The sequence below is a fragment of the Periplaneta americana genome, chromosome 16, assembly GCF_040183065.1.
Source record: "Periplaneta americana isolate PAMFEO1 chromosome 16, P.americana_PAMFEO1_priV1, whole genome shotgun sequence".
In the NCBI taxonomy this organism is placed as follows: domain Eukaryota; kingdom Metazoa; phylum Arthropoda; class Insecta; order Blattodea; family Blattidae; genus Periplaneta; species Periplaneta americana.
In genome coordinates, this window is record NC_091132.1 from 59,944,043 (window position 1) to 59,970,815 (window position 26,773).

General features: G+C 37.5%; 1 protein-coding gene across 1 annotated transcript; it reads right to left on the reverse strand.

The window, feature by feature from the left end:
- Window positions 1-157: 157 nt before the first annotated feature.
- LOC138716350 (aminopeptidase N-like) lies at window positions 158-25,662 on the reverse strand. Its single transcript, XM_069849338.1, has 7 exons — window positions 25,568-25,662; window positions 20,288-20,550; window positions 18,338-18,537; window positions 17,202-17,360; window positions 12,169-12,312; window positions 8,537-8,618; window positions 158-1,993 (listed from the first exon to the last, which is right to left on the reverse strand). The coding sequence occupies exons 1-7, from the start codon at window positions 25,641-25,643 to the stop codon at window positions 1,829-1,831; spliced, it is 1,089 nt and encodes a 362-aa protein (XP_069705439.1). The 5' UTR covers window positions 25,644-25,662; the 3' UTR covers window positions 158-1,828.
- Window positions 25,663-26,773: the final 1,111 nt, after the last annotated feature.

Consider the following 26,773-nt stretch of genomic DNA (forward strand, 5'->3'; position numbering starts at 1 on the left):
AAACTAATTTATGGCAATATATTTCTCTTGACTTTCCTCCCTCATAGTTTTACCAGTCATTTACTCCATATTATTTCATTGTATTATGTACTCTTTCACTATGAAAACCTATAGTGGTTACAGGAAAAAATTAAAATAATAAATAAGTGTGGGTGAATTAGCAGAACACTTGTGAAATATCTTTATGACATAGTTACAAAACAATTTCTTGTATTGAGTGTAAGCTGTGAAAATTGTGAAAAACAACTGAAATATACATCAAATTGACAAATGACTGGTCAGTCATGGATTCTCACAGCAGAAAACTCGCGAAATCTGATCTTAGACAATTAATATATGTGCGTATAGCTATTTAGAGATAATCATGACCATTAATACATTATAATCCCTTACTTCAATTCAAATCATTCTATTTTACCCATTTTATAGCTGTTAGTTAAGATTTTAACCTCGCGATCCCTTTTATTCCGCAACATAATGATGAGAACAGGACATTTAAACTTACAGCTAGAATACAGCCCCTACCAAATGTTTAAGGATACCTCTCCATAAGTGATGTTTCAATCCTGTCCTTATACTTAAGTGAAACCTCTTGATGTTTATACAGGGACCAAATGCCTGTGAAAAATGAAGTTTTTACTACAAACCCAATCTGTCTATTTTCCAAACTGTGGATTTTATAACAGTTTTTCTGTTGTGAAACTTGTTGAAAAATTACATACAGTATTTAGTAGGAAAAAATTAATTATTCCATAATAGGTTAACTTAGATCAGTGAATTTTGGGATGGAGTTAGAAATATCTCAAAGACTTCTTGCGTAATTATTGCTTTTTTTTTTTAATTGTGACAGTTCGTGTAGGCATTGTAATCTACATTGTTTTTTTTTTCCTTTAGGAAAAATTGCAATTTTCTCAAATTCTCTTGAGCTTGAAATTGGCGGCAAATGAACCCTAGTCCTTCACTGCCATTTATATTATAACATGGGGAGTTGGTAATACTGGTCAATCATCTTATTCCCTCTAGTTTTAGTAATCAACTGAGGAGTTTGCTACAAGTGTAGAAAGGTTGGATTTCTTCCTTGAAAAAAATTTAAATAAATCGAAATTTAATGAGTATAGACGTGTAAGTCTCAGATTATTAGGATGTGGAAGAATGACTGGAGATAATATCTAACTCCATTCCAAAATTCAATGATCTAAGTCTATTTATTCTGGAGTAATTAATTTTTTTCTACAAAATATGCAATTTTTACAACAGAAAAACTGTTATATAAGCCACATTTTGGAAGATAGATTAAGTTTGTAGAAAAAACTCCACTTCTCACAGGCATTTGGTCCCTGTATAAACATCAGGAAGTTTCACATAATGACAAGGACAGGTGTGAAACATTTCTTATGGAGGAGTGTCCTTAAACTTTTGCTAGGAGCTGTAGGAGTATCGCTAAGGTCTCCATAAGATGCCGAGAGTTGCTTACAGATGAAATTGGTTATACAAGTCGGACTGTTTATAAAAAATTATTGTCTCACATAATAGACTCTAACGGAGGAAAAAAAAACATTTGAGAAGAGTAAGTTCAAAAATTAAATATGAGTAGACCCCTAATACATATTAACTAATAAGTTCATCAGATTTAAGAAATTCAGATAAGCGAAGCCATTACAAGAGAGGACATTTGGCAACATGACATATGGCAATATCCAACTTCTGGTTGTCTTTTGTGACTGATGAAAGGAAGGGTTGTCTGCAAGTCCACAACTGATTGTCAATCCTGAATTAATTTTAAACAAGCTATGTAAGCGCCGTGTGTGAGTTCTATTTAATATACTCGTCACATTACGCCTGCTCGAGGCAGAACATCCTCGAGCCAGATATTGATGTCAGGGAGGTTACTGCGGCACCATTCGATCGTCTTCGTGGCCTTCTTTATGGCTTCCTCGAACACGGACTGCGTGTAGCCCAGCTTCCCCTCATGTTCCTTGCAGAGCTGGTTCAGCTACAACAATGAAGTAATATGAATTAATCACAAGGTGAAAAAGATCCGACATTTTGTATAACTTAACACTTACTGCACTGGCCAAAAAACATTTTTGCCTGCTGAGCCGGAGTTGCGCTCGGGCGTGAGTTCGAGTATCTGGTTGGGTTTTTAACTTAGAACTATGTTTTTCTCCTCACTAGGTATGAGGGGGAGTAGCTTGGGAATTGTCAGTCACAAAAAATTCTGAATTGTTGAGTCAGCTGGCTGTGCAACGCCACGATATTTCAGACACTTTTTGTACAATTTTTTCGTAATATAAGTGTCATAAATGAAGATTCGCTATTATAATGTGTAATACTGTATTGACACGGACTAAGTTTAAATGTACTGGATGGAAGTCAGCTGTATACTAAAGCTATAACCTTGATGTCAATTCTGTCTTACCTGTCACATTTAGTATAACACATTATTTATATTTATAATGTAAGCAGTAATAGTATTTTTTACAATTCTTGACTTACAAAATAAAAAATAAGATAACGATATCGAAATTTTTCTTGTATTGTTGAAGAAAGATTATAGATCACAATCCTGAAGGTTTCATCTGCGTATGTTTGTCACTTTTCTAGTTACAGAGATAAACAGATGCCCACGTGATGGGTTCTGGTCACTACGCGCTCCCCTTATTGCGAAATATTACGATGCTATGTTTAAAGAGTCAGTGAGCGAAGTGTTTTAAACACCTCTTGACTTCTTTTTCAGGTCAGTTGCGTGTGAACAGAACTACGTAGGTCTACAATCCATATCGTTGGTAGTGTTGTGTTTTATGTTGAAAAATAGTATCTAAATGGAGTTGAAAGCGAGTCCTCATGAACTTTATACGAAAATTAGGGAGAAAGAAGTCAATCCGAGCTGGTGCAAAATAATTGGATTTTTTATACTGTACAGTATATTAAAAAACTGGTATTATTTCAGAAATACTAAATAAATTCTATATAAACACATAGAGTTACAATGAAGTTAGACAAATAAATATAGAGAAACGGCCAAGTACTTCATCATCTTTAACTCTTACTATGTGCCACCAAACCTACACAGAATTTAAAAGTACGTTTCTGCTGTTAATTCGAAATGAGGCAGTGGAACAAGTGGGCAGCTTCTAATGCTTGGGGTATACTCGTATTATAAGTAGAAACATGAGCTGCTGCCAGGAAGTCAAAAGGAGGATAACAATCGCAAAGGAAGCTTTTAATAGGAAAAGGACCATCTTCTGCGAACCTCTGGAAAAAAAGAACTAAGAAAGAGACTAGTGAAGTGCTTTATGTGGAGTGTAGCTTTTAATGGGGCAGAAGCATGGACATTACGACGAAGTGAAGAGAAACGACTAAAAGCATTTGAAATGTGGATATGAAGCAGAATGGAGCGTGTGAAATGGACAGACAGAATAAAAAATGAAGCTATGCTATAAATAGGGGGTGAAGAAAGAATAATGCTGAAACTGACAAGGAAGAGAAAAATAAATTGGTTGGGCCACTGACTAGGAAGAAACTGCCTACTGAAGGATGCACTGGAAGGAATGGTGAACGAGAGAAGAGTTCGGGGCAGAAGAAAATATCAGTTGATAGAAAACATTAAGACACATGGACCATATGCGGATACTAAGAAGAAAGTGAAAAATAGGAAAGATTGGAGAAAGCTGGGTTTGCAATGAAATACCTTCCTTGGGCAGAATACTACTATGAATGGACTGTTCTGTACTTTATAGCATGCCCACGAACTAATGATCATAATTCAGAGATTTACAGCTTTGTAACTAAAGCAACTCAATCTATGGATCAGCGGAGTCGACCTGGTTGGCAAGTTGGTATAGCGCTGGCCTTCTATGCCCAAGGTTGCGGGTTCGATCCCGGGCCAGGTCGATGGCATTTAAGTGTGCTTAAATGCGACAGGCTCATGTGAGTAGATTTACTGGCATGTAAAAGAACTCCTGCGGGACAAAATTCCGGCACATCCGGCGACGCTGATATAACCTCTGCAGTTGCGAGCGTCGTTAAATAAAACATAAAAAAATTAGATCAGCGGTGACCAAAACTCGAGCTGCAGTGATTACATGCGACAGACAGCCTATGAAGTAAGGAGGCGGAGGAAAGGCACTTGGCATGAAAACTACAACCAGTGGTGGTTCCTGTACTAACATCTTGATCAATCCCGCGGATAAAAATCTCAAGCTTTGCTGTATCAGTAATGTCACTGCTGTCATCAAGAGCCAGTGAATAATATACGATTTTTCTTGCTTCTTTTTTTAACCTTCCTCTTGAATATAATCAGACACTTTCTAAATTCTTCTCTCGATACATGATCGAGAAATTCGTAATTTTTCAAAATTAAAAACTTCTTGTGGACAAGTTATTTAAGCTATTTTAATCACTCTTTTGAGAAATTCTGTTCTATTAAAAGACTTTAGAGCACGAGATATTTCAAACCCCGTTAGGTAGCTGACTTCTTACATTTATTTATCTCATCTTTCTCTTCCTGGCTATGTATGTATATATTTATTCACACTGCAATGGGTATATACATGGTGGCAGTGGTAACTAATTACACTCAATAATGACAATAATAAACGTATTACAATAATAAACTTATTAACAATAATAAACTTATTATGATTTAAGACACATCAATTCCTGGTATTTAACAGTTCGTTGGCACATAATATTGAATCAGTTTTTCTAAAATATTATTATTAAATGAATAATTAATAAATAGTTACCTTCATTTAAAGATTAAGAAGATTAAAACTGAGATAAAACCTAATAATTTTATCCTTCTAGGAAGAAAATATAAAAATATCAATATTCATGCACGTACAGAAAATTTCTAGAAACATATACTTAGTGGTCAGTAATAATAATAATAATAATAATAATAATAATAATAATAATAATAATAATAATAATAATAATAATAATAATTAGACATCGGATTTTAGGCACTAAAAATTGCAGTTTTAGGCGCCTAAAATAAGCACAAAATTTGTAAAATTAGGCTCTATTTTAATGAAAATAGGCATTTTAGGCACATCAAGGTATCATACTTATTTCTTTCATTGAAATTTTTAGTTATACACTAAAATACGCACAAAAAAGTATGTTTAAACATTAAAAAAGAATACTATATTATATTATATTTATAAACAGAGCTGCACAAATTTAATATATTGAAACTAATGAAATAATGATTATTGATATCAAGATTACTCATTTTAAGTTATTGAAATTCAGTTCCATGCTCAGACTTTATTATAATTATCTGCACAGTACACCACCAGAATTTTTTCTAAATTCTCCACAGTTAACCTTTGCCTTTTGTCACTGAGAATCATTTTGAAAGCAGAAAAACTTCTTTCAACCGAAACTGATGTGAGAGGCGCAAATTTTAAATTAGGTACAATAGAAACATCAATACTTACTGGAACATTTACACTTTCCCCCGATATCACTCTTGATACTTTTTCCAACAATGAAAATCCTACATTCTTATTTAATACGTTGTCCCACTTATTTTTAACTTTTTTCCCAGTTTCGCCCAAAGCAGAATGTATGTTCACTTGAGCTTCCTTTACTATTGCTATTTGGCTACAAAGAGATTGTTTTTCACGTTCTAATTGTTCAATGCTTGCAGGTATGAAAGAAAAGTTTGATGTTATGTAGGCAATATCGTTTTTTACTCGTGAGTCATTCAGACAATCTTTCACTGCTTTCACACACGCTGCACTATCAGTTTCAGGTAATTTATCAATAACTGTGACCACTTCTTTAAAATACTTAGAATAATACACCACTGACTGAATCCAGGTTCCCCATCGTGTAACAACCGGCTGAGGTGGGAGTGGGATATCTGGAAAGTTCTCTCTGAATATTGAAATCCTGGATGGGGCTTTACAAAAACATTTTTTGTGTTAGAAATAAACGAATTGACAAGAGGAAATTCATTCCGGATTGTTTCAGAAAGCCTGTGTAGGCCATGTGCTAGACAGGTTACATGCATGAGGTTAGGATAAAATGTTTTAAGAAGTGGAACTGCAGCAACCATGTATGAGGCAGCATCAGTACAAAACAACAGAACTTTAGAATCGTCTATATTACCTGAGTATAAAGACTGTAGGCCTTTATTTACAAAATAAGCAATGGCTTGGCTATTCACTTTCGAAAGTTCCTTAACACATACGAGGTGTGGAATCGAAGGTCCATCAGGACTAAGTTTTCCTACTACCATATTTGCTATATACCTATTCATAGGATCTGAGGTTTCATGCACAGAGACCCATATGTAAGAATCACCTATATCCTCTCGAATGGAAGCTAAAGTTTCATTGTATATTCTGTCTAAGTAATTTTTTCTTAGGGTCGACTCAGATGGGATATTTTGTTTGCAGTATTTTTGTAAAAACTGTCTTAAAACCGGATTTTCAATTGCATTCCAGGGAATGTTCGCAGCAACAAACGCTCTGGTTAAATCAGCATAGAAATTGCTGCTGAGATTGGATGAAGTAGGCTGTGTTAGTAAAGTTTGTTGCAGTTGATTTTTTCTGCTGAGCTTTAGCCTTATGAGCCGCTCCTTGCACATGCTGCTTTAGGTGGCACTTCTTTTCTTGCGAAATCTAAAAATGTAAAGTAAACTAAATTAAAATAAAATCCTAATTGTTGTATTCCCGTATTTCTATCACAAAGTTAGTGGGTTCGAACAATCAAAATTTTAATGACCTGCAAATACTTTAACAATCGGAATTTAAAAGGTTAAAGTGTAGTGGTCTTAAAAAGAATTATACCTCAGGATAGCTTAGTCAATGTATAAATATTATAGGCCTACTCATTAAAATGAATAGAATTTATATATTTCAACTATTGTTACATACCTGTTTGCTACAAATCTTGCAGAATATTATTTTTCCATCATAAGTGAATTCTGAATATTCTGTTAGCCATTGCCGGATCAATGTAGATTTTGCACTTATATTTTTCGGCATTATCGCGTTAAACTTCACAGGAAAACGTCCTACCGCTCAAAACTTCTCAACACAAATAAGGTGAGGGAAAGAGCAACTGTTAACGAGCATTCAAATGAACCGTTGTTATTGAGATTCAATTGGACAAAAATACAAAGTTCCACTTATTGTTGCATTTCCTGGTAGTGTTAACCCTAGGAGGGCCATTCTTTTAAATATTTTGTAACGGTTTACCCTACTAATTCGCAGTTTTACGACTTTTCATAAATATTTCAAAAACACTCTTTCTCCAAAAATTGTGATTTTATGACACTCTGAAGGGCAGTACAGCTAATCGGTTTCAGACCGAAAATAGTCATTTTTATAGTATAGTATATCTCTGAATCGGTAGCAGCACATGTTGTGATTGTTGCCTGCTTCAAAACTAAGGTTGGTTCTTTGTCGGCATTTTTGCCTCCAAACATGTTAAATTCGGTGAAATCTATTGCGAGTGTCGTGAGATTCAAAACATTTTGTTTCCTTTATCAACGGTTTCATGGCCGGTGTGAAGCAAACTTTCCACTTTTTAAATGCCTTAAATTTCGCAGCGAATGCATGTATAAATTATAAAAAGTAAGAGTAAAATGCGAAACTTTACAGTGAGTTAGGCATTTTTAGGCGAATATTAACAAATTAGGCTCTAATAACCGTTTTAGGGCATTTTAGGGCACTATAAAACTCTTTGAATACCTTTCAATTTCCATGAAACACAAACATTAATAATTACTTTTACTTTTCTCCTAAAGAAACAAAATAGGCATTTGCCCTAGAATCCGATGTCTAATAATAATTTATTCAGCGTGGCAGTAATTAATGTTTCTATATACTCCTGTGTTACACAACACAGAACTGCACGCATTTTATTCTTCACCTGACATAATTAGGAACATTAAATCCAGACGTTTGAGATGGGCAGGGCATGTAGCACGTATGGGCGAATCCAGAAATGCATATAGAGGTTGGGAGGCCGGAGGGAAAAAGACCTTTAGGGAGGCCGAGACGTAGATGGGAAGATAATATTAAAATGGATTTGAGGGAGGTGGGATATGATGATAGAGAATGGATTAATTTTGCTCAGGATAGGGACCAATGGCGGGCTTATGTGAGGGCGGCAATGAACCTCCGGGTTCCTTAAAAGTCAGTAAGTAAGTATATATATATATATATATATATATATATATATATATATATATATATATTCCTAATTGAACCGTTGAGCAAAGTAAACAAATTTTGTTCGACAGAACAACAAAAAAGTTCTCCTTCCCATTCTTTACAAAACCACCTCTTACTGCTTGCAGAGACAGTTTGTAGAGGGACATGATACCGCCACTGCTTGCCTCCAGTACGTGAATGAAACACAGTAATGTACAGGAAACTCCTCGTACCCGTTTGAATGTATGTGATTACACGATCTAATCACGACACTCGCTTTGGTCACCGTTGGTATAGATGTTTAGAAACGAGACTAGAATATTTGAAGTGGACACGTAAGACTGTTGTGTGGACATTACCTTGCTTAAAGTTTCTTCCGTCCTTATGTTGTCCGTCACGCGGGTTACCAGGCTTTTCCAATATTCCTCCATGAAGTAGAACCTGTAACAATTCAGAATATCAACAATTATGAGTCAAGTAGTGGGTTTACTGCCTCTCAAAATTGTACCATATCCTATTGACGCTAGATAACCTAATAGTTGATACAGCGTCGTTAATTAACAAAGTAAAAAAATCCGTAGACTGTGATTTCTGTATCTCAAGTCGCTTTCCTAGGACTCCTCTGTACTCAATAAAAATATTGCGGTGTTGTTTATTAATACTGTATAGCAACAGGCAGGGTTGTTTAAATTTAAATTTTGAGATAGCATGTGAACGAACATATGCAAGGTGGGTCAAAAGTCGCTTTCCTCAAGATTCGTTCTGGTGTGACAGCTCCAAAATTTCGTAAGTTTTTTTATTGCTTGATAACTTTCTTTTGCTCCGGACATGTCTACTTTCCTTACTTAAACACTTTTTATTGATTCTTACAGATTCATAACACGCTACCATTCTTTGCGTCGTGATGATTGCTGCAACTTTTTACCCATTTTAACCGTGTCATCTTTACGCTCATAAGCTGCACACATGTTTTTGCAGACTTCCATTCAAGGCACAGATTCTGTATTTTAACATCTAGACCAGAGCTGGGCAGCAAGAGCGGATTCTACTCTCTCACGGGGAGCCATATGTTTTCTCTTCAACCCCTTTCTTCCCCGCTGAACACCGCGCAGCGTTGATTCAGTGACGGATGAATATTAAGCGTCCCCGTTTAGAGTCTGGATCCGCTCCCGACGCCCAGCCCTGATCTAGACTCTATATGAGGTTTAATTACTACAAGTTTTTCAAGTTATTATCACATTGCTTTCTGTTTGTGCAGTCATTCATAATGTTGTAATTATCTCACATAATGTATTTTATCATATTTTATTATGTTGCTTTTTACCTACGTCTTTATCCTTAAAGCATTTCCATATGCTAATTAGACCTGAAGATGCCATTTAATTGGCGAAAGCGCTAGTCATATTTTTATTATGTAATGACCTAATGTAATTTCTTGTATTACCCATTAGGTTAAAATAGACAGTTATTGAAGGATTTATTATACTTATTTCATTTACATGCTAACTTGTCGGACCAATATGCCTCTTAAATTCGTTCTTAGGTTCATACTTGTATACATATACAGATGTCATAACTTGAATAAAGAAATAGCTGGTGTAATAAGTGATGGGTTGACAACCATGTTCGTGCGTCAGCTGTTTTTTCGATGCCATGTCTTGTTGTTTTGTTTCATTGTGTTGGGTTGCGAATGATTTGTTATTCGACATGAAGCCGATCTTGACTTTTGGAAAACAATTTTATGGACCGATGAAGCCACATATAAGCTAAATGGCAGAGTGAACCGACACATGTTATGATTGAATGGGACCGTCTAATGCTTATCTATTAATATTGTATTGATATATTACAATTTATTGATCATGAACGTTTTCGGCACATATATCAGATGTTAAAAGATAGTCTTAATACATACTTGATAATGCCATAATGGTAAAACATGAGTAACAGCGATATAACCGTTATATACTAGTCAAATGACCTTATGAATTACAATGTTCACACCGTTGTTAATTACACACTGTCCCTTCGTGATGAATTAAGCACACATACTAAATAAAACAATTAAAATAGATATATAAAACATAAGCTTTGGCAATAGCAGATAATGCTTGATAGATTCATAAGGTCATTTGAATAGTATATAACGGTCATGTCGCCGTTACTCATGTTTTACCATTATGGCATTATCAAGTATGTATTAAGACTATCTTTTAACATCTGAAGATGGCATATACAGGGTGTTTAAAAATACTCAGCATAATTTCAGGTATGTATTTCCCACATGTAGACAATCAAAATAGTTCATTACAACATGTGTCCGGAAATGCTTCATTTCCGAGTTATGGCCTTCACAACATTGAAATTCACCGGAACGTTTTTCTTTCCTCAGGTCGTTGTCATTACAGAAGATGTTCAAAATGTCCACCTCCTGCTTGAATACAGACCTCACATTGATGTCTCATTGACCTGCGAACACGATCCCAAACTCCAGGAGTATTGCGTATATCCTCAGAACATGCCACAATTCGATTCCGAAGGGATTCCAATTGATACTCTTTCAACAGTCTCCAGACAGTCGTATGAGGAACATTGACTTGCAACGCTACCCTTCGTGTGCTGATAGAAGGAGTCATGTTCACAGCCTCCAGAATCTCCTCCTCTACTTCTGGAGTTGTAGATCTTGGTCGTCCCCTTCCCAAACCAGGAGAGTTAAATTTTCCATACTCGCACAGACGGTAATGGAGACGTACAAATGCCTTCCGATCTGGACATTGTCGCTGTGGGTACCTCTCCTGGTACAAACGACGAGCCAGCGCAGCATTGCCGTCCGCCTTACCGTACATGAAGTGTATCTCTGCCAGCTCTTGATTTGAATACATGTCGCACAGTCTAACGCCTACACAACACTGAATGTAACCTTCGCCTCGGAATGAACTGTCAGAGTGCCCTCTTAATGTCTCCTTTGACGGCAACGGCCTGCGGAAAGAAAAACGTTCCGGTGAATTTCAATGTTGTGAAGACCATAACTCGGATATAAAGCATTTCCGGACACATGTTGTAATGAACTATTTTGATTGTCTACATGTGGAAAATACATACCTGAAATTATGCCCCGTATTTTTGAAAGACCCTGTATATGTGCCGAAAACGTTCATGATCAATAAATTGTAATAACTTATATCAATACAATATTAATAGATAAGCATTAGACGGTCCCATTCAATCATAACCTATTGTACTTTGCTTATCGGACAAAACTTCAACAAAATGAAAAATGAAAAAACGACACAGTTATGTTTACTTGGCCAGTAAAAATCGAGATGAAATTATCTCAAAAGAATTAAAGACTCCTGGTGTGACTGGCATTTGGAGCAAAGGTGTCATAGAGTAATTCTTTTAAGAAGGAAGAGTTACCAGCGACAGGTATCTTCAGATGTTACTAGAGGTGATTATTTCTGAACTTGAAAACAGCCCTCGTTTTTCGAAAATGCATTTAATATGGCAACAGGATGAAGTACCACCTCATTTTGGTGTAAGAGTGAGGTACTTCTTGAACCAGCAATTATATGAATGGCCACCCAGATCATACGACCTGACTCCATGTGATTTTTCGCTGTGGGGTATTCTGAAAAATGATGTTTTTGCTCAGAAACCGCAAGATCTGTATCAGCTGCGACAGATGATCGAACAGTCATTCGTGAAAATCGATTAAAACCGTGAGTTATGTTATACCATCTTTAAATCAGTGTTTAAACGTGTGAATTGTGTGTCGAGACACAGGACCTCAATTTTGAACAAAATCTGTAAAGGAATGTGTAGTAAAATGCAAATTGAATGTAATTAAATGTAAGGAAGTGTTTGGAGAAAGCGACTTTTGACCCACTCTGTATATTATGTCATGTACGCATTTCAGGAATTGACGCCAGTGCCTGCCCTAATTAAAGTTCTAAAAGAATATCCGACAGATGCAGAACATGATGGTACTTACTTGTACTTGAGTTGGTTGTAGTTCTCGAAGAAGAACTCGAGGCTGATGTTCTGAGCCTCGGAGGAGCTGCTGATAAAGTTCAGAATGCCATACCAGTCAGTTGTTGTGAGCACGGTGTTGTCATCCAGCGTCTGGTTCAATACCCTGCACGCAAAGTCCAGTTAGACAAAGGAACATTCAATGTTCAAACCCGTTAACTCAATTTTATGGGATACCTGTTATTATAAGACATAATACAAGAGTTGAAAGAACATTTAGTATCAGAAGTTCTTTGCTTTAATAAGAAATATTTATAAAGTGAACTGGAGTAAGCGGAATCCATGAATGTAATAGTTCAACTTTGGCAAATAATAACTTGCTGAATTGAAATTAAAATTTGTCTAAAATTTTAACAGGTGACCATCAGTACCTTACCTAACTATGGTGAAAAGGAAGAAAAATTACGTTATTTAGTTGAGATCCACGAACGCAAAACATATTTGTCGGCTCATAGGTTACACTTGCCCCCTATGTTGGGACTGGTGTATACTAGTACACCTACTTTTCTGCAGAAAAGATCGTAGTATATCTTGGGGCAAGTGGATATGAAAGAACATTACATTCTGTATAGAATTAGAATTGTATATTTTGGGAATTTAATACACTGCAAATATTTAAATGAGAAAATGACACACAGTCTAAATAAAAAGTATTTTTTTATGTTCCTAAAACTCTTGCTTAAGACAAATTCTGTGTTTTTGGGTAAAGAGTGATAAGTCATAATAATGAGTTTGGAGATAAATGAAAATTAAACACCGGACCTTATTGCAAATAATTTTCTACACAAATATAACTCATCAAATTCTAGTATTCTTTTGATTTTTGGACACCCACTTGTATAATTCAACTTGCGTGTTCGTCTGGGGATTTAACCCCCCCTTTACTCGAACACCACAGTATTGAACTAATGAATGTATGTAGTTATTTACACTGCAAGCGAGCAAGCACCCGGTGGCAGTGACATACACAATATAAACAATACACAACACAATAAGAATACACAATACAAAAGAATACACAATACAATGAAAAGACACATGGAGCGAGACTTTTATATTTTGGACACTTAATACACTGCAAATATTTAAATGAAAAAGTGACACACAAACTAAATAAAAATCATGCTTTATGTTCGTAAGAACTTCTGCTTAAGACAAATTGAACGAATCAAGACACATAGAACGAGAATTTTATATTTTGGGTACTTAATACACTGCAAATATTTAAATGGCAAAATGACACACAAACTAAATAAAAAGCATTTTTATGTGCCTAAGAACGTTTGCTTAAGACAAATTGAAAGATTAAAAACATACAGAATCAGAATTTTATGTTTTGGGCGCCCAAATATTTCCACTCAAGAATATATTTATGTGAAGTAGCTTCTAGTAATGTGAATATTCGATAGTTGGCCCCACTTTTCAAACTCGACTTTTTTGCGTCTAATCGCACGGGTTACACTTGCCCCAAATTTACACTTACCCCAGTTCACATTACATATAGCTCAACGACAATTAAAACTAAGCAGATCATTACAAAATCAATAAAAGTAGAAAATGTAATTCGAAAGGGCGACTTGTTGAGCTCACTATTATTCAGTTTAATAATGGATCAGCTTATAAAATATGAAGTTGGATGTGAAAAAGCATATAGAAGGGGAACAAAAGAAATATAAATTATATGCTACACCATAGATGTCCAATTGTAACTCGTACGAGGTAACCCCTGGCGTAAGCAACTCGCAGCACATACTCTTTAAGGTCGTTTTTTCCTATTTTATAATATGGAAAGTTATTGACCTTAGCAGAGCATGGTTGACGTGCAATATTTCCTGGTTCTACAGGCATTTGGACACCTATGTGCTATATTGAAGCTGCTGTGCTTATTTCCGAAAATGAAGATGATCTGCAGCGACTTATTCACAAATTTAGCACTGTTAGTAGAAAATATAGCATGAAGTATCCACCAGGAAAACCAATAAATTGCCTAACATTAAATAAATGCTCTCGAAGATGTAAACTAGAAGTTGAGGGTAACATTATTGAACAAGTTAGCTTATTTAACTATCTTGAAGCATCAGTAAAACCTCTTACGATGATTTAAATCCTAAAGTTTCCACTCATACTAATAAAGCAGTGGGAATATAGTATTTAGTATTTAGTAGTATTTATTTGTTTAACCTGGTAGAGATAAGGCCGTCAGGCCTTCTCTGCCCCTCTACCAGGAGATTCCAACTATAATATGAACAATAAATTACAATTAGTATTAAATTTATAATTACAATTACAAATAACATTACAATTAGTATTAAATTTACAATTACAATAAAATCAAAGTACGAAAAGATTACCTGACTAATTAAAGCTAAATAATTTATCATAGAGAAACAAGGAATATTTTATATTTACTGAATTACAAATTAAATCTAGAATAACAAAATTGTATAGTGATTAAAATTACTGGATATTGAAATATTTTGTGATAGATTAAGGAAACCATTTATAAGAAATCAATTACTGACCAAGTGCCCAGTAAGTTTGCGTTTGAATTCCATTTTATTTCGATAGTCTCTGATGCTAGCAGGTAGCGAATTCCAGAGTCTTGGCAGGGCTATTGTGAAAGAAGATGAGTATGAGGAAGTGCGATGGGATGGTATTGTCAGTATTGTTTCATGACGAGAGCGTGTGTTCAGATTGTGGCGGGAAGAAAGGGAATATACGGACCCTTAGGAAATAATAATGAAGCAATAATTTATTACTAGAGCTGGCGCTTTCCGTACAGAATTAAAGTTACATACATTGTAGATATGAGATGAAGTCCACCGCTGTGGAGTAATGGTTAGCACGCCTGGCCATGAAACTAGCGGACCCGGGTTCAAATCCTGATTGGGACAAGTTACCTGGTTGGGGGTTTTCCGGAGTTTTCCCTCAACCAATTGAAGCAGAATTACTTAGTAACTTTCGGGGTTGGATCTCGGACTCATTTCACCATCATTAATTCACATATTCTCATCCATACAATAGTTAGAATTAAGTTCACGGTGTGGCGTGCTGTACTTGTACAAGAGCGCGGCCGTTCTGCTACCCAATCATTCACAGAATAGTGCCCGTGTGCACCATTCTCGATTAAAATTTGACCATGGTTAAGTCGGCACTTGACCATCTTCAACGCCAATTTACGGAGTATCAATCTCGATCAAAGTTAAACAAGCGAGTTGATGATGATCAAATTTGATCACGGGTGTGGGACCGACTATCTTGAATTGAACATGGTCAAGTCGAGAAAACCAAAATGGCGGCACGATTTGACGTACTTGTTGGAATTGAAGATGAAATTATGTATCTTGAACACGCAAATCACTGCGGAAATAACAGAATTGGTGTTATTGTAGAAAGAGTAAGTTTGTAGATAAATAATAAAAATGTTCTTTTTTCTCAAAATAGACTAATTTTTTATATATGTTTCTGCTTTGGAAGATCGGGACTTTACTTGAGGACAAAATATTATTTAGGCCTAATTGCCCAATTTTGTTAACATAATAATAAAGTAGTTATTCTATGCCGGTAATAATATAGCAAACTAAATGACCATTTTGTAGAATGCGAGATTATCACTTATTAGCTATAGATTTGCCGTTTGAAGCTATTGGGACCTACATGACGTTTTGGACAATTAGGCTATTTACGATTGAATTAAGAGAAATTACACGGATACCTTCCTTTCCCTCTTACTCCAAAATTCCAACCTTGTGAACAAAAAATAAATGGATAAATTTCAGAACAAGGATACTTTCCTTTCCCTCTTACTCCAAAATTCCAACCTTGTGCACACAAAATAAATTGGCACTAAAAACTTCCTTTTCGTGTGCATGATGATGCGTATTCGACATACACAGACGAATTGTTTTTTTTTTCTTTTTTTTTTTTTTAATTTTAAAATAATTGTTAGCGAGGTATCCGTACACTGAAATTTTGCCAAATAAATTATTGGCCCTGAAATGTGTCTTTTCATAAGCAAGATGATAATCATTCGACAGACACATACAAATCTGCTCTTTTTAGTAGCCTGTTTCAAGATAATTGTCAGTGAGGTATCCGTATACTGAAATTTTCCCAAATAATTTATTGGCACTGAAATGTGTCTTTTCGTAAGCAAGATGATGAGCATTCGACAAACCACATACAAATCTGCTCTTTTTAGTAGCCTATTTCAAGATAATTGTCAGTGAGGTATCCGTATACTGAAATTTTCCCAATTATTATCAATAATATGAAATAACCATTGTATAAATTACGTTAAAAATTTTAAGACATAATTTGGTAGGTGCAATCCGTGTTCTAAAATTTTCCCCAAATTATGTGGAATTATGTAAACACGTATAACTCATGTGAATTGTGAGGTTAAATCCAACCAGGTAGCCTGCTTTTCTCTTAGAGAACTTTCGTCAGTACTTTTATTCTGTAATATGGATCCATAATTGCTGACGAGTTCTAAAGGAATTCCCACTTCGAACTCTGAGAAGTTCGGTGCTCTTTTCTTTTTTTCTTCCATGATTATTGAAACTTGTTATTTGAAAACTGCGAGGATGTTTGAAAGCAGTCCGACAAACAAAAACGAAGAGATAATTGACAGAGTGCGTTCGTTCGCTGTTTTATACGCGGAAACCTAGCGCTCAGATGATTCTTCACAAGAGAGCGTACCGTCAGCTGACGGTACTGAGTTGATCGAGGGAAAATGTCGGTGCACCGCATCTGTAACTTGACCATTGTCAAGAATTAACCATGTTTCCGTGATTGCTGATAAACGGGCTAGATGATCGAGAATGGTGCACACGGCCATAGGAATGGTAAGCACAATAAGCCTCAGGCTGCAGTGCAAGCCTTCGGGTACCTCCTCCTTAGAAGAGAGAAAACTCTGTGAATGTTTACTAATATGCCATTAGGAGCTGAAGATCATGGGGCTCATCGCACCCGATGTGTGTTGGTGTAACTCACCTCTCGACGAGACTCGAGTAGCCGGGGCACTTGGCCAGGCTGCGCTCCAGGAAGGGCTTCGTCTCGCGCTGGGAGTCCAAGAAGTAGTGCAGCTCTGTGTTGCGTGCCAACCAGTCTTCGGAGTCGTTCCGCATGAACTCAGGACAGAACACAACCATTCTGCAACAATGCATTGCAGTGATAACGCCTGCATTTCAGAATTATAATCCTACTTAAAATCCCAGCAAGATCAACTGGAATTCGAGATGCATACAGAATGCTGGAATAGGTTTTTTCGTGTTACCAAATGCACCCAAATGAATACCTTGTTACAGACACAAGAAAATACGAGAAAAGTTACATGAACACCGGTTCTTCATGATGTAACCAACACCTGTCAGAACAAAAAGAGTGATGTTTTTGTACTGTTAATACAAACATACAGATTCACACAAAATATGAGTACATGCATTGTGAGAAAATAACGTCAAAATTTGATGCATTTTTGATGCAATTATCCACTTCTGAAATAAGTTATAAGTACGGCTTTGTGAACATAAATTCAAAGCATTTGAAGAGTCCACTGCAAGAATGATGGATGTTATTTGGAATACATTTTGCAGGAGAAGCAATTGAAAGTTTGAAATGCTTAGCGCTCAAAGCTTAACTGTGATTTTCCGATCATTACTGGACAATGACTATCAGTGTTAATGCCATATAACTCTGTATGTACATTCTACATATATGTCTTAAGCTATGCATTGACAGTCTTGGTTCATTTTCGACAAGAAAGTGACATCCATCATTCTTGCAGTGGACTCTTCATTAAGAATGTACGTGTAAGTTAAGGGCGAGGGAGACTATCAGTAAGATCCATTCCCAAGATCTAGTTCCCAGGATTGTCTCTGAGCTTTTGAGACGGGATAAATATAAAACTCATGAACAATAAGAAAATATAAGACAATTTCCTCATGCAACTAGAATTTTCCCTCTAATATTACTCCAGTTGCTCCCTAACTAACAGTCGCTTCTATTACCTATCTAGAATATAATTTCGCGCTGCTCTTTTCTCAAGAGACTAACTTCTTCGGATTTTTTAGACAAAGTGACAGCCAGAGAGTGCGTAATATTAATCTGAGTCAACAGGTACAGCTTACCCCGAGTTAGTGTCGTTGACAAGGAATATTGGCATGATTTCTTGCAGACGCTCACGTGCCTTGTCGACGTGTGGTTGATAGCCCAATTTGTACAGCTGCTCTTTTGCCTGGTTCCAGCAGTTTCTGTAATCGTTGTCACTCTCGAAGTCCGGTTGTACCATGGCATCGAAGCGGTGGGTTAGCAGAAGGCGCAAATACGCCTGCGGAACAGAAGAGAATTTAGGATCCACATGTATTAGTATTAGTATTTATTTATTTATTTAACCTGGTAGAGATAAGGCCATCAGGCCTTCTCTGCCCCTCTACCAGGGGATTACAACTATAATATGAACAATAAAATTACAATCAATATTAAATTTACAATTACAATTACAATAAAAATTAAAGTACGACAAGATTACCTGATTAATGAAAGCTAGACATTTTATCATAGAAGTTAAGAACAAAGAATATTTTTGTATTTACTGAGTTTCAAATTAAACCTACAATAACAAAGATCTATAGTGATGAAATTACCGGATATTTAAATATTTTGTGATAGATTAAGAGAAAAAAAATGTTATGTTTTATTTAACGACGCTCGCAACTGCAGAGGTTATATCAGCGTCGCCGGATGTGCCGGAATTTTGTCCCGCAGGAGTTCTTTTACATGCCAGTAAATCTACTGACATGAGCCTGTCGCATTTAAGCACACTTAAATGCCATCGACCTGGCCTGGGATCGAACCCGCAACCTTGGGCATAGAAGGCCAGCGCTATACCAACTTGCCAACCAGGTCGACTAGATTAAGAGAACTATTTACAAGAAACCATATCTGAACGAGTCTCAATTGCTGATCAAGTGCCTAGTAAGTGTGCGTTGTGTGGTGCTAGTGAGATCTATCGCTCAAAGGAACAGCAGTATCGAAAATGATTGGATTCACTTGTTCAGTTCTCCTAGAATGATATCAGGAACCTAGGCCCCTGTCATATTTTTCTCAACAGGATAGTTTGTGCCATTGAGAGACAACCTGAACTTTATTCTTCTTATTTAATACCTCACATTCCACATGCAGAGCAAATAAAAAATCACGCTTCTTATTTCTTTTCTGATTTCCCACTATAGGGAAATTGGTACTATCATCCACGTACAGTTCTGCACACGTTGACCGGGCTAAAGGTATTTTATTTTATTTTATTTTAAATCCACCACCAACAGAAACAAGCTTCCAATTATAAGTGACTTACATTGTTACATATACAAAATATATAATAAGAAAAAACAAAACAAACGAAAGAAAGATACATAATAGATGCTAGAATATAATTTTGCAATTAATATACTGTCAAATGTCAATATAATAATGCAAAATTATTTCAAAACTAGTAGGATATAAAAACATTATAATACACTTATTCATAATGCATAAATGAGAGCGAATAATGCGAGAATTGTGGGATCTACATTGTGATTTTGTAACGTAAAGGGCAATCTCCGAGACTTGTTCAGTCACACTTGGAAGGTCGTTGTTGCGTCACCTGCCGCGTAATCTCAGAAGCGGAATGAGGACATCTTATGCATCAGTCGTGTTCTTGTCAGTCGAGATATGGACTCCACAGCGTAAAGTGCAGTGCGTGCTGATTTTCGTCAATATGGCGAATCACCTCAGCACCGAAATCAGCTCTCTTGTGGCAATCGTCTGGTTTAAGATGAAGTTGGAGTTTGTAATCACGCAAGCGGAGACGCATGTGAGATTGTCTTCAGCAGGCAAACGTGTTATCGCCTGAGCTACGCCGGTGGCTGCTAGCAAGTTGACAAACCTATGTATATGCAATTTACTGCTTGAAATTTTATGGCGAAAATAGTCACGAGACAGAACCACTTACGTTGGCATTCAATTAAGTGGATTTATTATTTTTCCGTCATTGACTTAATGAATTGCAAAAAAAAAAAAAAAAAAAAAAAACTTACGTTGAGCTTCTCCTCCACGGGTGTGAAGGAGTACAGGGGCTCAATGTTGCTCAGATGTTTGAACAGTGGCGTCCAGACGGAGCAGTCGGTCTCGTCGAACAAGTTCAGCGTCAAGTTTAGCGCCAGCACGTAGTCCTGCTCTCCACCACGAACCAGCAGCAGCACGTCGTTCATCAGCTTGGCGCGCGTCCTGACGGGTAGCTGGGAGAAATCCCGCTTCAGCAGATTCCAGTTGTGCGGGTCGTAGTTCACCAGGAACATGCCTAGAGTCAGTAATTTTGTCCTCATTGTGCAATGTATAATCTTAGACAAAATAATGACCGGCTGTCATACCCAATATAACTGCATAACTAATAACACAATTGAAATTAATGTGGTCCCGTACGGTCGGGAATACGATGCGAGCGTAACTTTGAGTTCCCACCGCGCATGCGCGAGACGCTGGTGGGAGCCCGCGGCGACTTATGGCCATTTTGGGCGTGGGCGAAAATGTTCGAGCAGTCTATCTCGTAACTGCGAAGTGCTAGCACTCTGATTTTGGTGACAAACGAAAGTTCTAGGCTAGATCTGTCTATTTAAGCCGGACATATTCACGAAAAACTCAAGACTGTGTCTCCAACAGAGCCACACATCGATTTGTTCCTTTGTTTGTTTTGTTTGTTGCTTCTTTTGTCTGCTTAAAAAGCAAGTGTGTAACTAATCTGTAACACATATATTCAATAGGCAAATTAGGTGCAAAATAAACATTGTTCCCCAGTCATGTGAACCGGTCGCAGCCCGAATTAAATTTACACAAATATTCACACTACAGGACATAGTATTTTTTGTCTAAGGTTGCACATACAAGTGGCTAGTCTGTTCGCCCAACTGTGTGAACAGCGTTGGTTAACGTGAAATGTGTTTCAGATATGTTACAGAGATAAATTTTTGGAATCATCTCGTTCGATGATAACGTTTGTGATGGAAATTAATCATGTCGAATTTTTATATTAATATTTTTTGTTCAATGGCAGGGCCCTTAAAATTCAGTTATTCTCTCCGACTTTAGAGGCATGGCTCATAAATGCTGCTAATGCCCAGAAGCGTAGATGAATCTCAAGGAAAGACTTTGGACCTCCCGATGAAAATCGTGGTGAAACTTTCTGAAGTTGCCAAGCATGAGATCATAGTAGACTTAACTGGTGCGGAATGCGGCTTTTCGCAATTGCCCGTAACCCCTATAGGCCTATAACATGGCTTATGAAAATGGAACTCGCCTTTAAAGTTTGAAGCCAAAAATTGTTAAACTGTACCTTAGAGCTCCAGTGTCATTGGGTGATGCGGCTCATGTCTGGCAGGTGTTTATTGTGTACATCGGTGACCAGTGCGTAAGTAGTGTGATTAAGGGCACAGGCCTAACGCTTACTGTGTGTGTGTGTGTGTGTGTGTGTGTGTGTGTGTGTGTGTGTGTGTGTGTGTGTGTGTGTGTGTGTGTGTGTGTGTGTGTGTGTGTGTGTGTGTGTGTGTGTGTGTGTGTGTGTGTGTGTGTGTGTGTGTGTGTGTGTGTGTGTGTGTGTGTGTGTGTGTGTGTGTGTGTGTGTGTGTGTGTGTGTGTGTGTGTGTGTGTGTGTGTGTGTGTGTGTGTGTGTGTGTGTGTGTGTGTGTGTGTGTGTGTGTGTGTGTGTGTGTGTGTGTGTGTGTGTGTGTGTGTGTGTGTGTGTGTGTGTGTGTGTGTGTGTGTGTGTGTGTGTGTGTGTGTGTGTGTGTGTGTGTGTGTGTGTGTGTGTGTGTGTGTGTGTGTGTGTGTGTGTGTGTGTGTGTGTGTGTGTGTGTGTGTGTGTGTGTGTGTGTGTGTGTGTGTGTGTGTGTGTGTGTGTGTGTGTGTGTGTGTGTGTGTGTGTGTGTGTGTGTGTGTGTGTGTGTGTGTGTGTGTGTGTGTGTGTGTGTGTGTGTGTGTGTGTGTGTGTGTGTGTGTGTGTGTGTGTGTGTGTGTGTGTGTGTGTGTGTGTGTGTGTGTGTGTGTGTGTGTGTGTGTGTGTGTGTGTGTGTGTGTGTGTGTGTGTGTGTGTGTGTGTGTGTGTGTGTGTGTGTGTGTGTGTGTGTGTGTGTGTGTGTGTGTGTGTGTGTGTGTGTGTGTGTGTGTGTGTGTGTGTGTGTGTGTGTGTGTGTGTGTGTGTGTGTGTGTGTGTGTGTGTGTGTGTGTGTGTGTGTGTGTGTGTGTGTGTGTGTGTGTGTGTGTGTGTGTGTGTGTGTGTGTGTGTGTGTGTGTGTGTGTGTGTGTGTGTGTGTGTGTGTGTGTGTGTGTGTGTGTGTGTGTGTGTGTGTGTGTGTGTGTGTGTGTGTGTGTGTGTGTGTGTGTGTGTGTGTGTGTGTGTGTGTGTGTGTGTGTGTGTGTGTGTGTGTGTGTGTGTGTGTGTGTGTGTGTGTGTGTGTGTGTGTGTGTGTGTGTGTGTGTGTGTGTGTGTGTGTGTGTGTGTGTGTGTGTGTGTGTGTGTGTGTGTGTGTGTGTGTGTGTGTGTGTGTGTGTGTGTGTGTGTGTGTGTGTGTGTGTGTGTGTGTGTGTGTGTGTGTGTGTGTGTGTGTGTGTGTGTGTGTGTGTGTGTGTGTGTGTGTGTGTGTGTGTGTGTGTGTGTGTGTGTGTGTGTGTGTGTGTGTGTGTGTGTGTGTGTGTGTGTGTGTGTGTGTGTGTGTGTGTGTGTGTGTGTGTGTGTGTGTGTGTGTGTGTGTGTGTGTGTGTGTGTGTGTGTGTGTGTGTGTGTGTGTGTGTGTGTGTGTGTGTGTGTGTGTGTGTGTGTGTGTGTGTGTGTGTGTGTGTGTGTGTGTGTGTGTGTGTGTGTGTGTGTGTGTGTGTGTGTGTGTGTGTGTGTGTGTGTGTGTGTGTGTGTGTGTGTGTGTGTGTGTGTGTGTGTGTGTGTGTGTGTGTGTGTGTGTGTGTGTGTGTGTGTGTGTGTGTGTGTGTGTGTGTGTGTGTGTGTGTGTGTGTGTGTGTGTGTGTGTGTGTGTGTGTGTGTGTGTGTGTGTGTGTGTGTGTGTGTGTGTGTGTGTGTGTGTGTGTGTGTGTGTGTGTGTGTGTGTGTGTGTGTGTGTGTGTGTGTGTGTGTGTGTGTGTGTGTGTGTGTGTGTGTGTGTGTGTGTGTGTGTGTGTGTGTGTGTGTGTGTGTGTGTGTGTGTGTGTGTGTGTGTGTGTGTGTGTGTGTGTGTGTGTGTGTGTGTGTGTGTGTGTGTGTGTGTGTGTGTGTGTGTGTGTGTGTGTGTGTGTGTGTGTGTGTGTGTGTGTGTGTGTGTGTGTGTGTGTGTGTGTGTGTGTGTGTGTGTGTGTGTGTGTGTGTGTGTGTGTGTGTGTGTGTGTGTGTGTGTGTGTGTGTGTGTGTGTGTGTGTGTGTGTGTGTGTGTGTGTGTGTGTGTGTGTGTGTGTGTGTGTGTGTGTGTGTGTGTGTGTGTGTGTGTGTGTGTGTGTGTGTGTGTGTGTGTGTGTGTGTGTGTGTGTGTGTGTGTGTGTGTGTGTGTGTGTGTGTGTGTGTGTGTGTGTGTGTGTGTGTGTGTGTGTGTGTGTGTGTGTGTGTGTGTGTGTGTGTGTGTGTGTGTGTGTGTGTGTGTGTGTGTGTGTGTGTGTGTGTGTGTGTGTGTGTGTGTGTGTGTGTGTGTGTGTGTGTGTGTGTGTGTGTGTGTGTGTGTGTGTGTGTGTGTGTGTGTGTGTGTGTGTGTGTGTGTGTGTGTGTGTGTGTGTGTGTGTGTGTGTGTGTGTGTGTGTGTGTGTGTGTGTGTGTGTGTGTGTGTGTGTGTGTGTGTGTGTGTGTGTGTGTGTGTGTGTGTTTTTTTTTTTTTACAAAATGGCTTGTAACCGTCATGCTGTGGTACAGATAATGGTGATTTGAATGAGGTGATGCAAAATTACCAACGGGACAACACTGCTCCAACGTACAGCTGTCAAAAAAAATAGCCGCACTCGTGAACAGCGAATATTTTTTAAGTCCACTTCGGATCACGGTGATGTTACACAATGCTCGCGCTTGTAGAAGCAGTTTCGGAACTATGGTCTCACTGGATGTATGTGTCTCGTAGAGTAGTGGTAGAGTGCTCGCTTAATGATTCGAAGGTTGTGAGTTCGAGCCTTGTTCAAGTTATTTTATTTTGTCATTATTTATCTATATAAATAATATTCAAGTTATCATTTATATTCTGTATCGTTATTTACCGATATAAATAATATTCAAGTTATCATTTATATTCTGTTATCGTTCTTTAGCGATATAACTAATGTTCAAGTTATCATTTATATTCTGTTATGTTCTCTAGCGATATAAATAACATATATTTAATATTAGATTTTGAATACGTACAGTTGCATAATACTAATGTTAGTTTTTTTTCTTATATTATTACATTTTACTATCCTGTAATATAATAAAATGAAAAGGAACGACTAGGATTTGGGCCCGAAACGTTGACATCTGAATTCAGACGTTCTTCCAACTGAGCCACGGGGACATAAGTAAAGAAGCATAATAATATACGGAAAAACTGGCCCAATCCCCCTCCAAGACGTCCTTATGATTTGTGGAAGCTCGTCCAGGACATGTTCACTCGACTGCAAAATGTGATCGAGATTGCAGAAAGATGGACTAAATATTGAATCGTGGCTTTTGGTTTGTTTTTTTAACTTTTAATTGTTTGAATTTTCTAGGCAGACGTAAGTATGCTTGTTTTGTTTATGCCACAAAATATATTTTTGTTGAGTATAATTTTTTTTTACTTTCCATTTGTAGCCATCATGCCATAATAATAATAATAATAATAATAATAATAATAATAATAATAATAAAGTCATGGCATAATATATTCATGAACCTGATGTTAATTAGACCTATTAAAACAGTCATAAAAGAGACAGCAGCAGTTACATTTTCTCTCATTCTTAAAAAAAAAAAAAAGCATTGATGGTGTTCGAACGCACGACGTCAAGAATACGAGCCCGGAACGCTGTCATTACGCTACAAGTGTAACACGTGGAATAGCAGGCATCGTGGTCCGACAACATGTAACATCGCCTGTCTCCGAATTATAGCGGAGATATCCGAAGGGAACTTAGTATCTAGAGAGCGGTCACTTCTTCTTTTGACAGCTGTATATCGGCAGGCAAATTACACTGGAGTTACACTATTGGAACAACATGTCAGTGGCGAAGTTGTCATGTTGGAAGAGCAGACACTGTGAAGATAGTGACAGTTATTAATTTAATATTTGTGAAGCAAAATCTTTAACCCGGCCAGTAACAACGTATTTTATTGTGTTACAGCTCACCTGCATCCGTGGGGTTGATCACGATGTATTCATACACTTCTGGAAGGCCGGCAATCTCTAGGTGGCGCGTTCCCATCCAGGCCGCAAGATGAGGGACGGTTACATTTGTTCGGATCAAATTTCTGCATATTTGAGTGACAAAAATAATATTCTTTCAATCGTTTATCATCATAATGCAGTACTCTGTTAAATTGACTGAGCATATTAGAAATTAGATCAATGGCTTTCCAAAACATGCTATGAAATGTATCTCATAAAATAATTTTTATTTCGAAATGGAAGTAGGGTTGCCAGGTGTCCCGATTTGGCGGGACATGTCCTCATTTTCATATAAAAATCCCGAGTCTCGCTTCCATTTGAGGCGGGACGCAGAAAGTCTCTCTTTCAGAAAATTAATATCACTTGTATGATTTTATAGTTACCTAGTAACTATTTTTTCTTCTAGGCTAAAAAATTACATTAGACCTACATTTAAAATTAATTTTTTAATATTGGAAAAAACTAATATTTTGACAAGTGTAAGGTTTGTAACAGCGAATTCTGTGGTGAATATATGTCTAAACATTTAAAAAGAGACGTTCATCAGAATTGCGTGGTACAGAGAATGAAAAAAAAAAAAAATTGTTGAAAATGCTGAAGTCCAGTTATAAATATGTATATAAACTCTGTAAATGTATAATGTATGTTAAATGATGGGTTTTGGGCAGTAGTATGCTAAGGCACAAAATAAAATAAGAATTTATATATCAATAAATTTTGTCATTGCAATGAATTAATAAAGACTGAAAATTAATATTTTGTCACAGTGATCCATCTTTTGGAATTTGTGCTTTACTGTTAATAACAAAAAAGCTGGGGAAAACTATGAGACAGAATTGCTATTAAGCAATTAATTTAATAATTTTGCATAAACATATTATTGCCACAAGCCTTTCAGAAAGACGCCAGAGAAACGTGATGTAACTTACAGCCAGATAAATATTGCTTTGTACTTGGAAACCTGCACTTACAATTTGACTTTTATTAAAATTGCAATTTTGATATTCATATTAATCACTAACGGTCTTACTAATAAAAACTCTATATACAGACGTTTAACTGTCTTATACATTGAGTAGCTCATTTATACGTCGTGTAAATTCCTTACTAATAATCACTACATACGTCGCGTATAACAGTACAACTGTTACACAGCTACGTCATAGT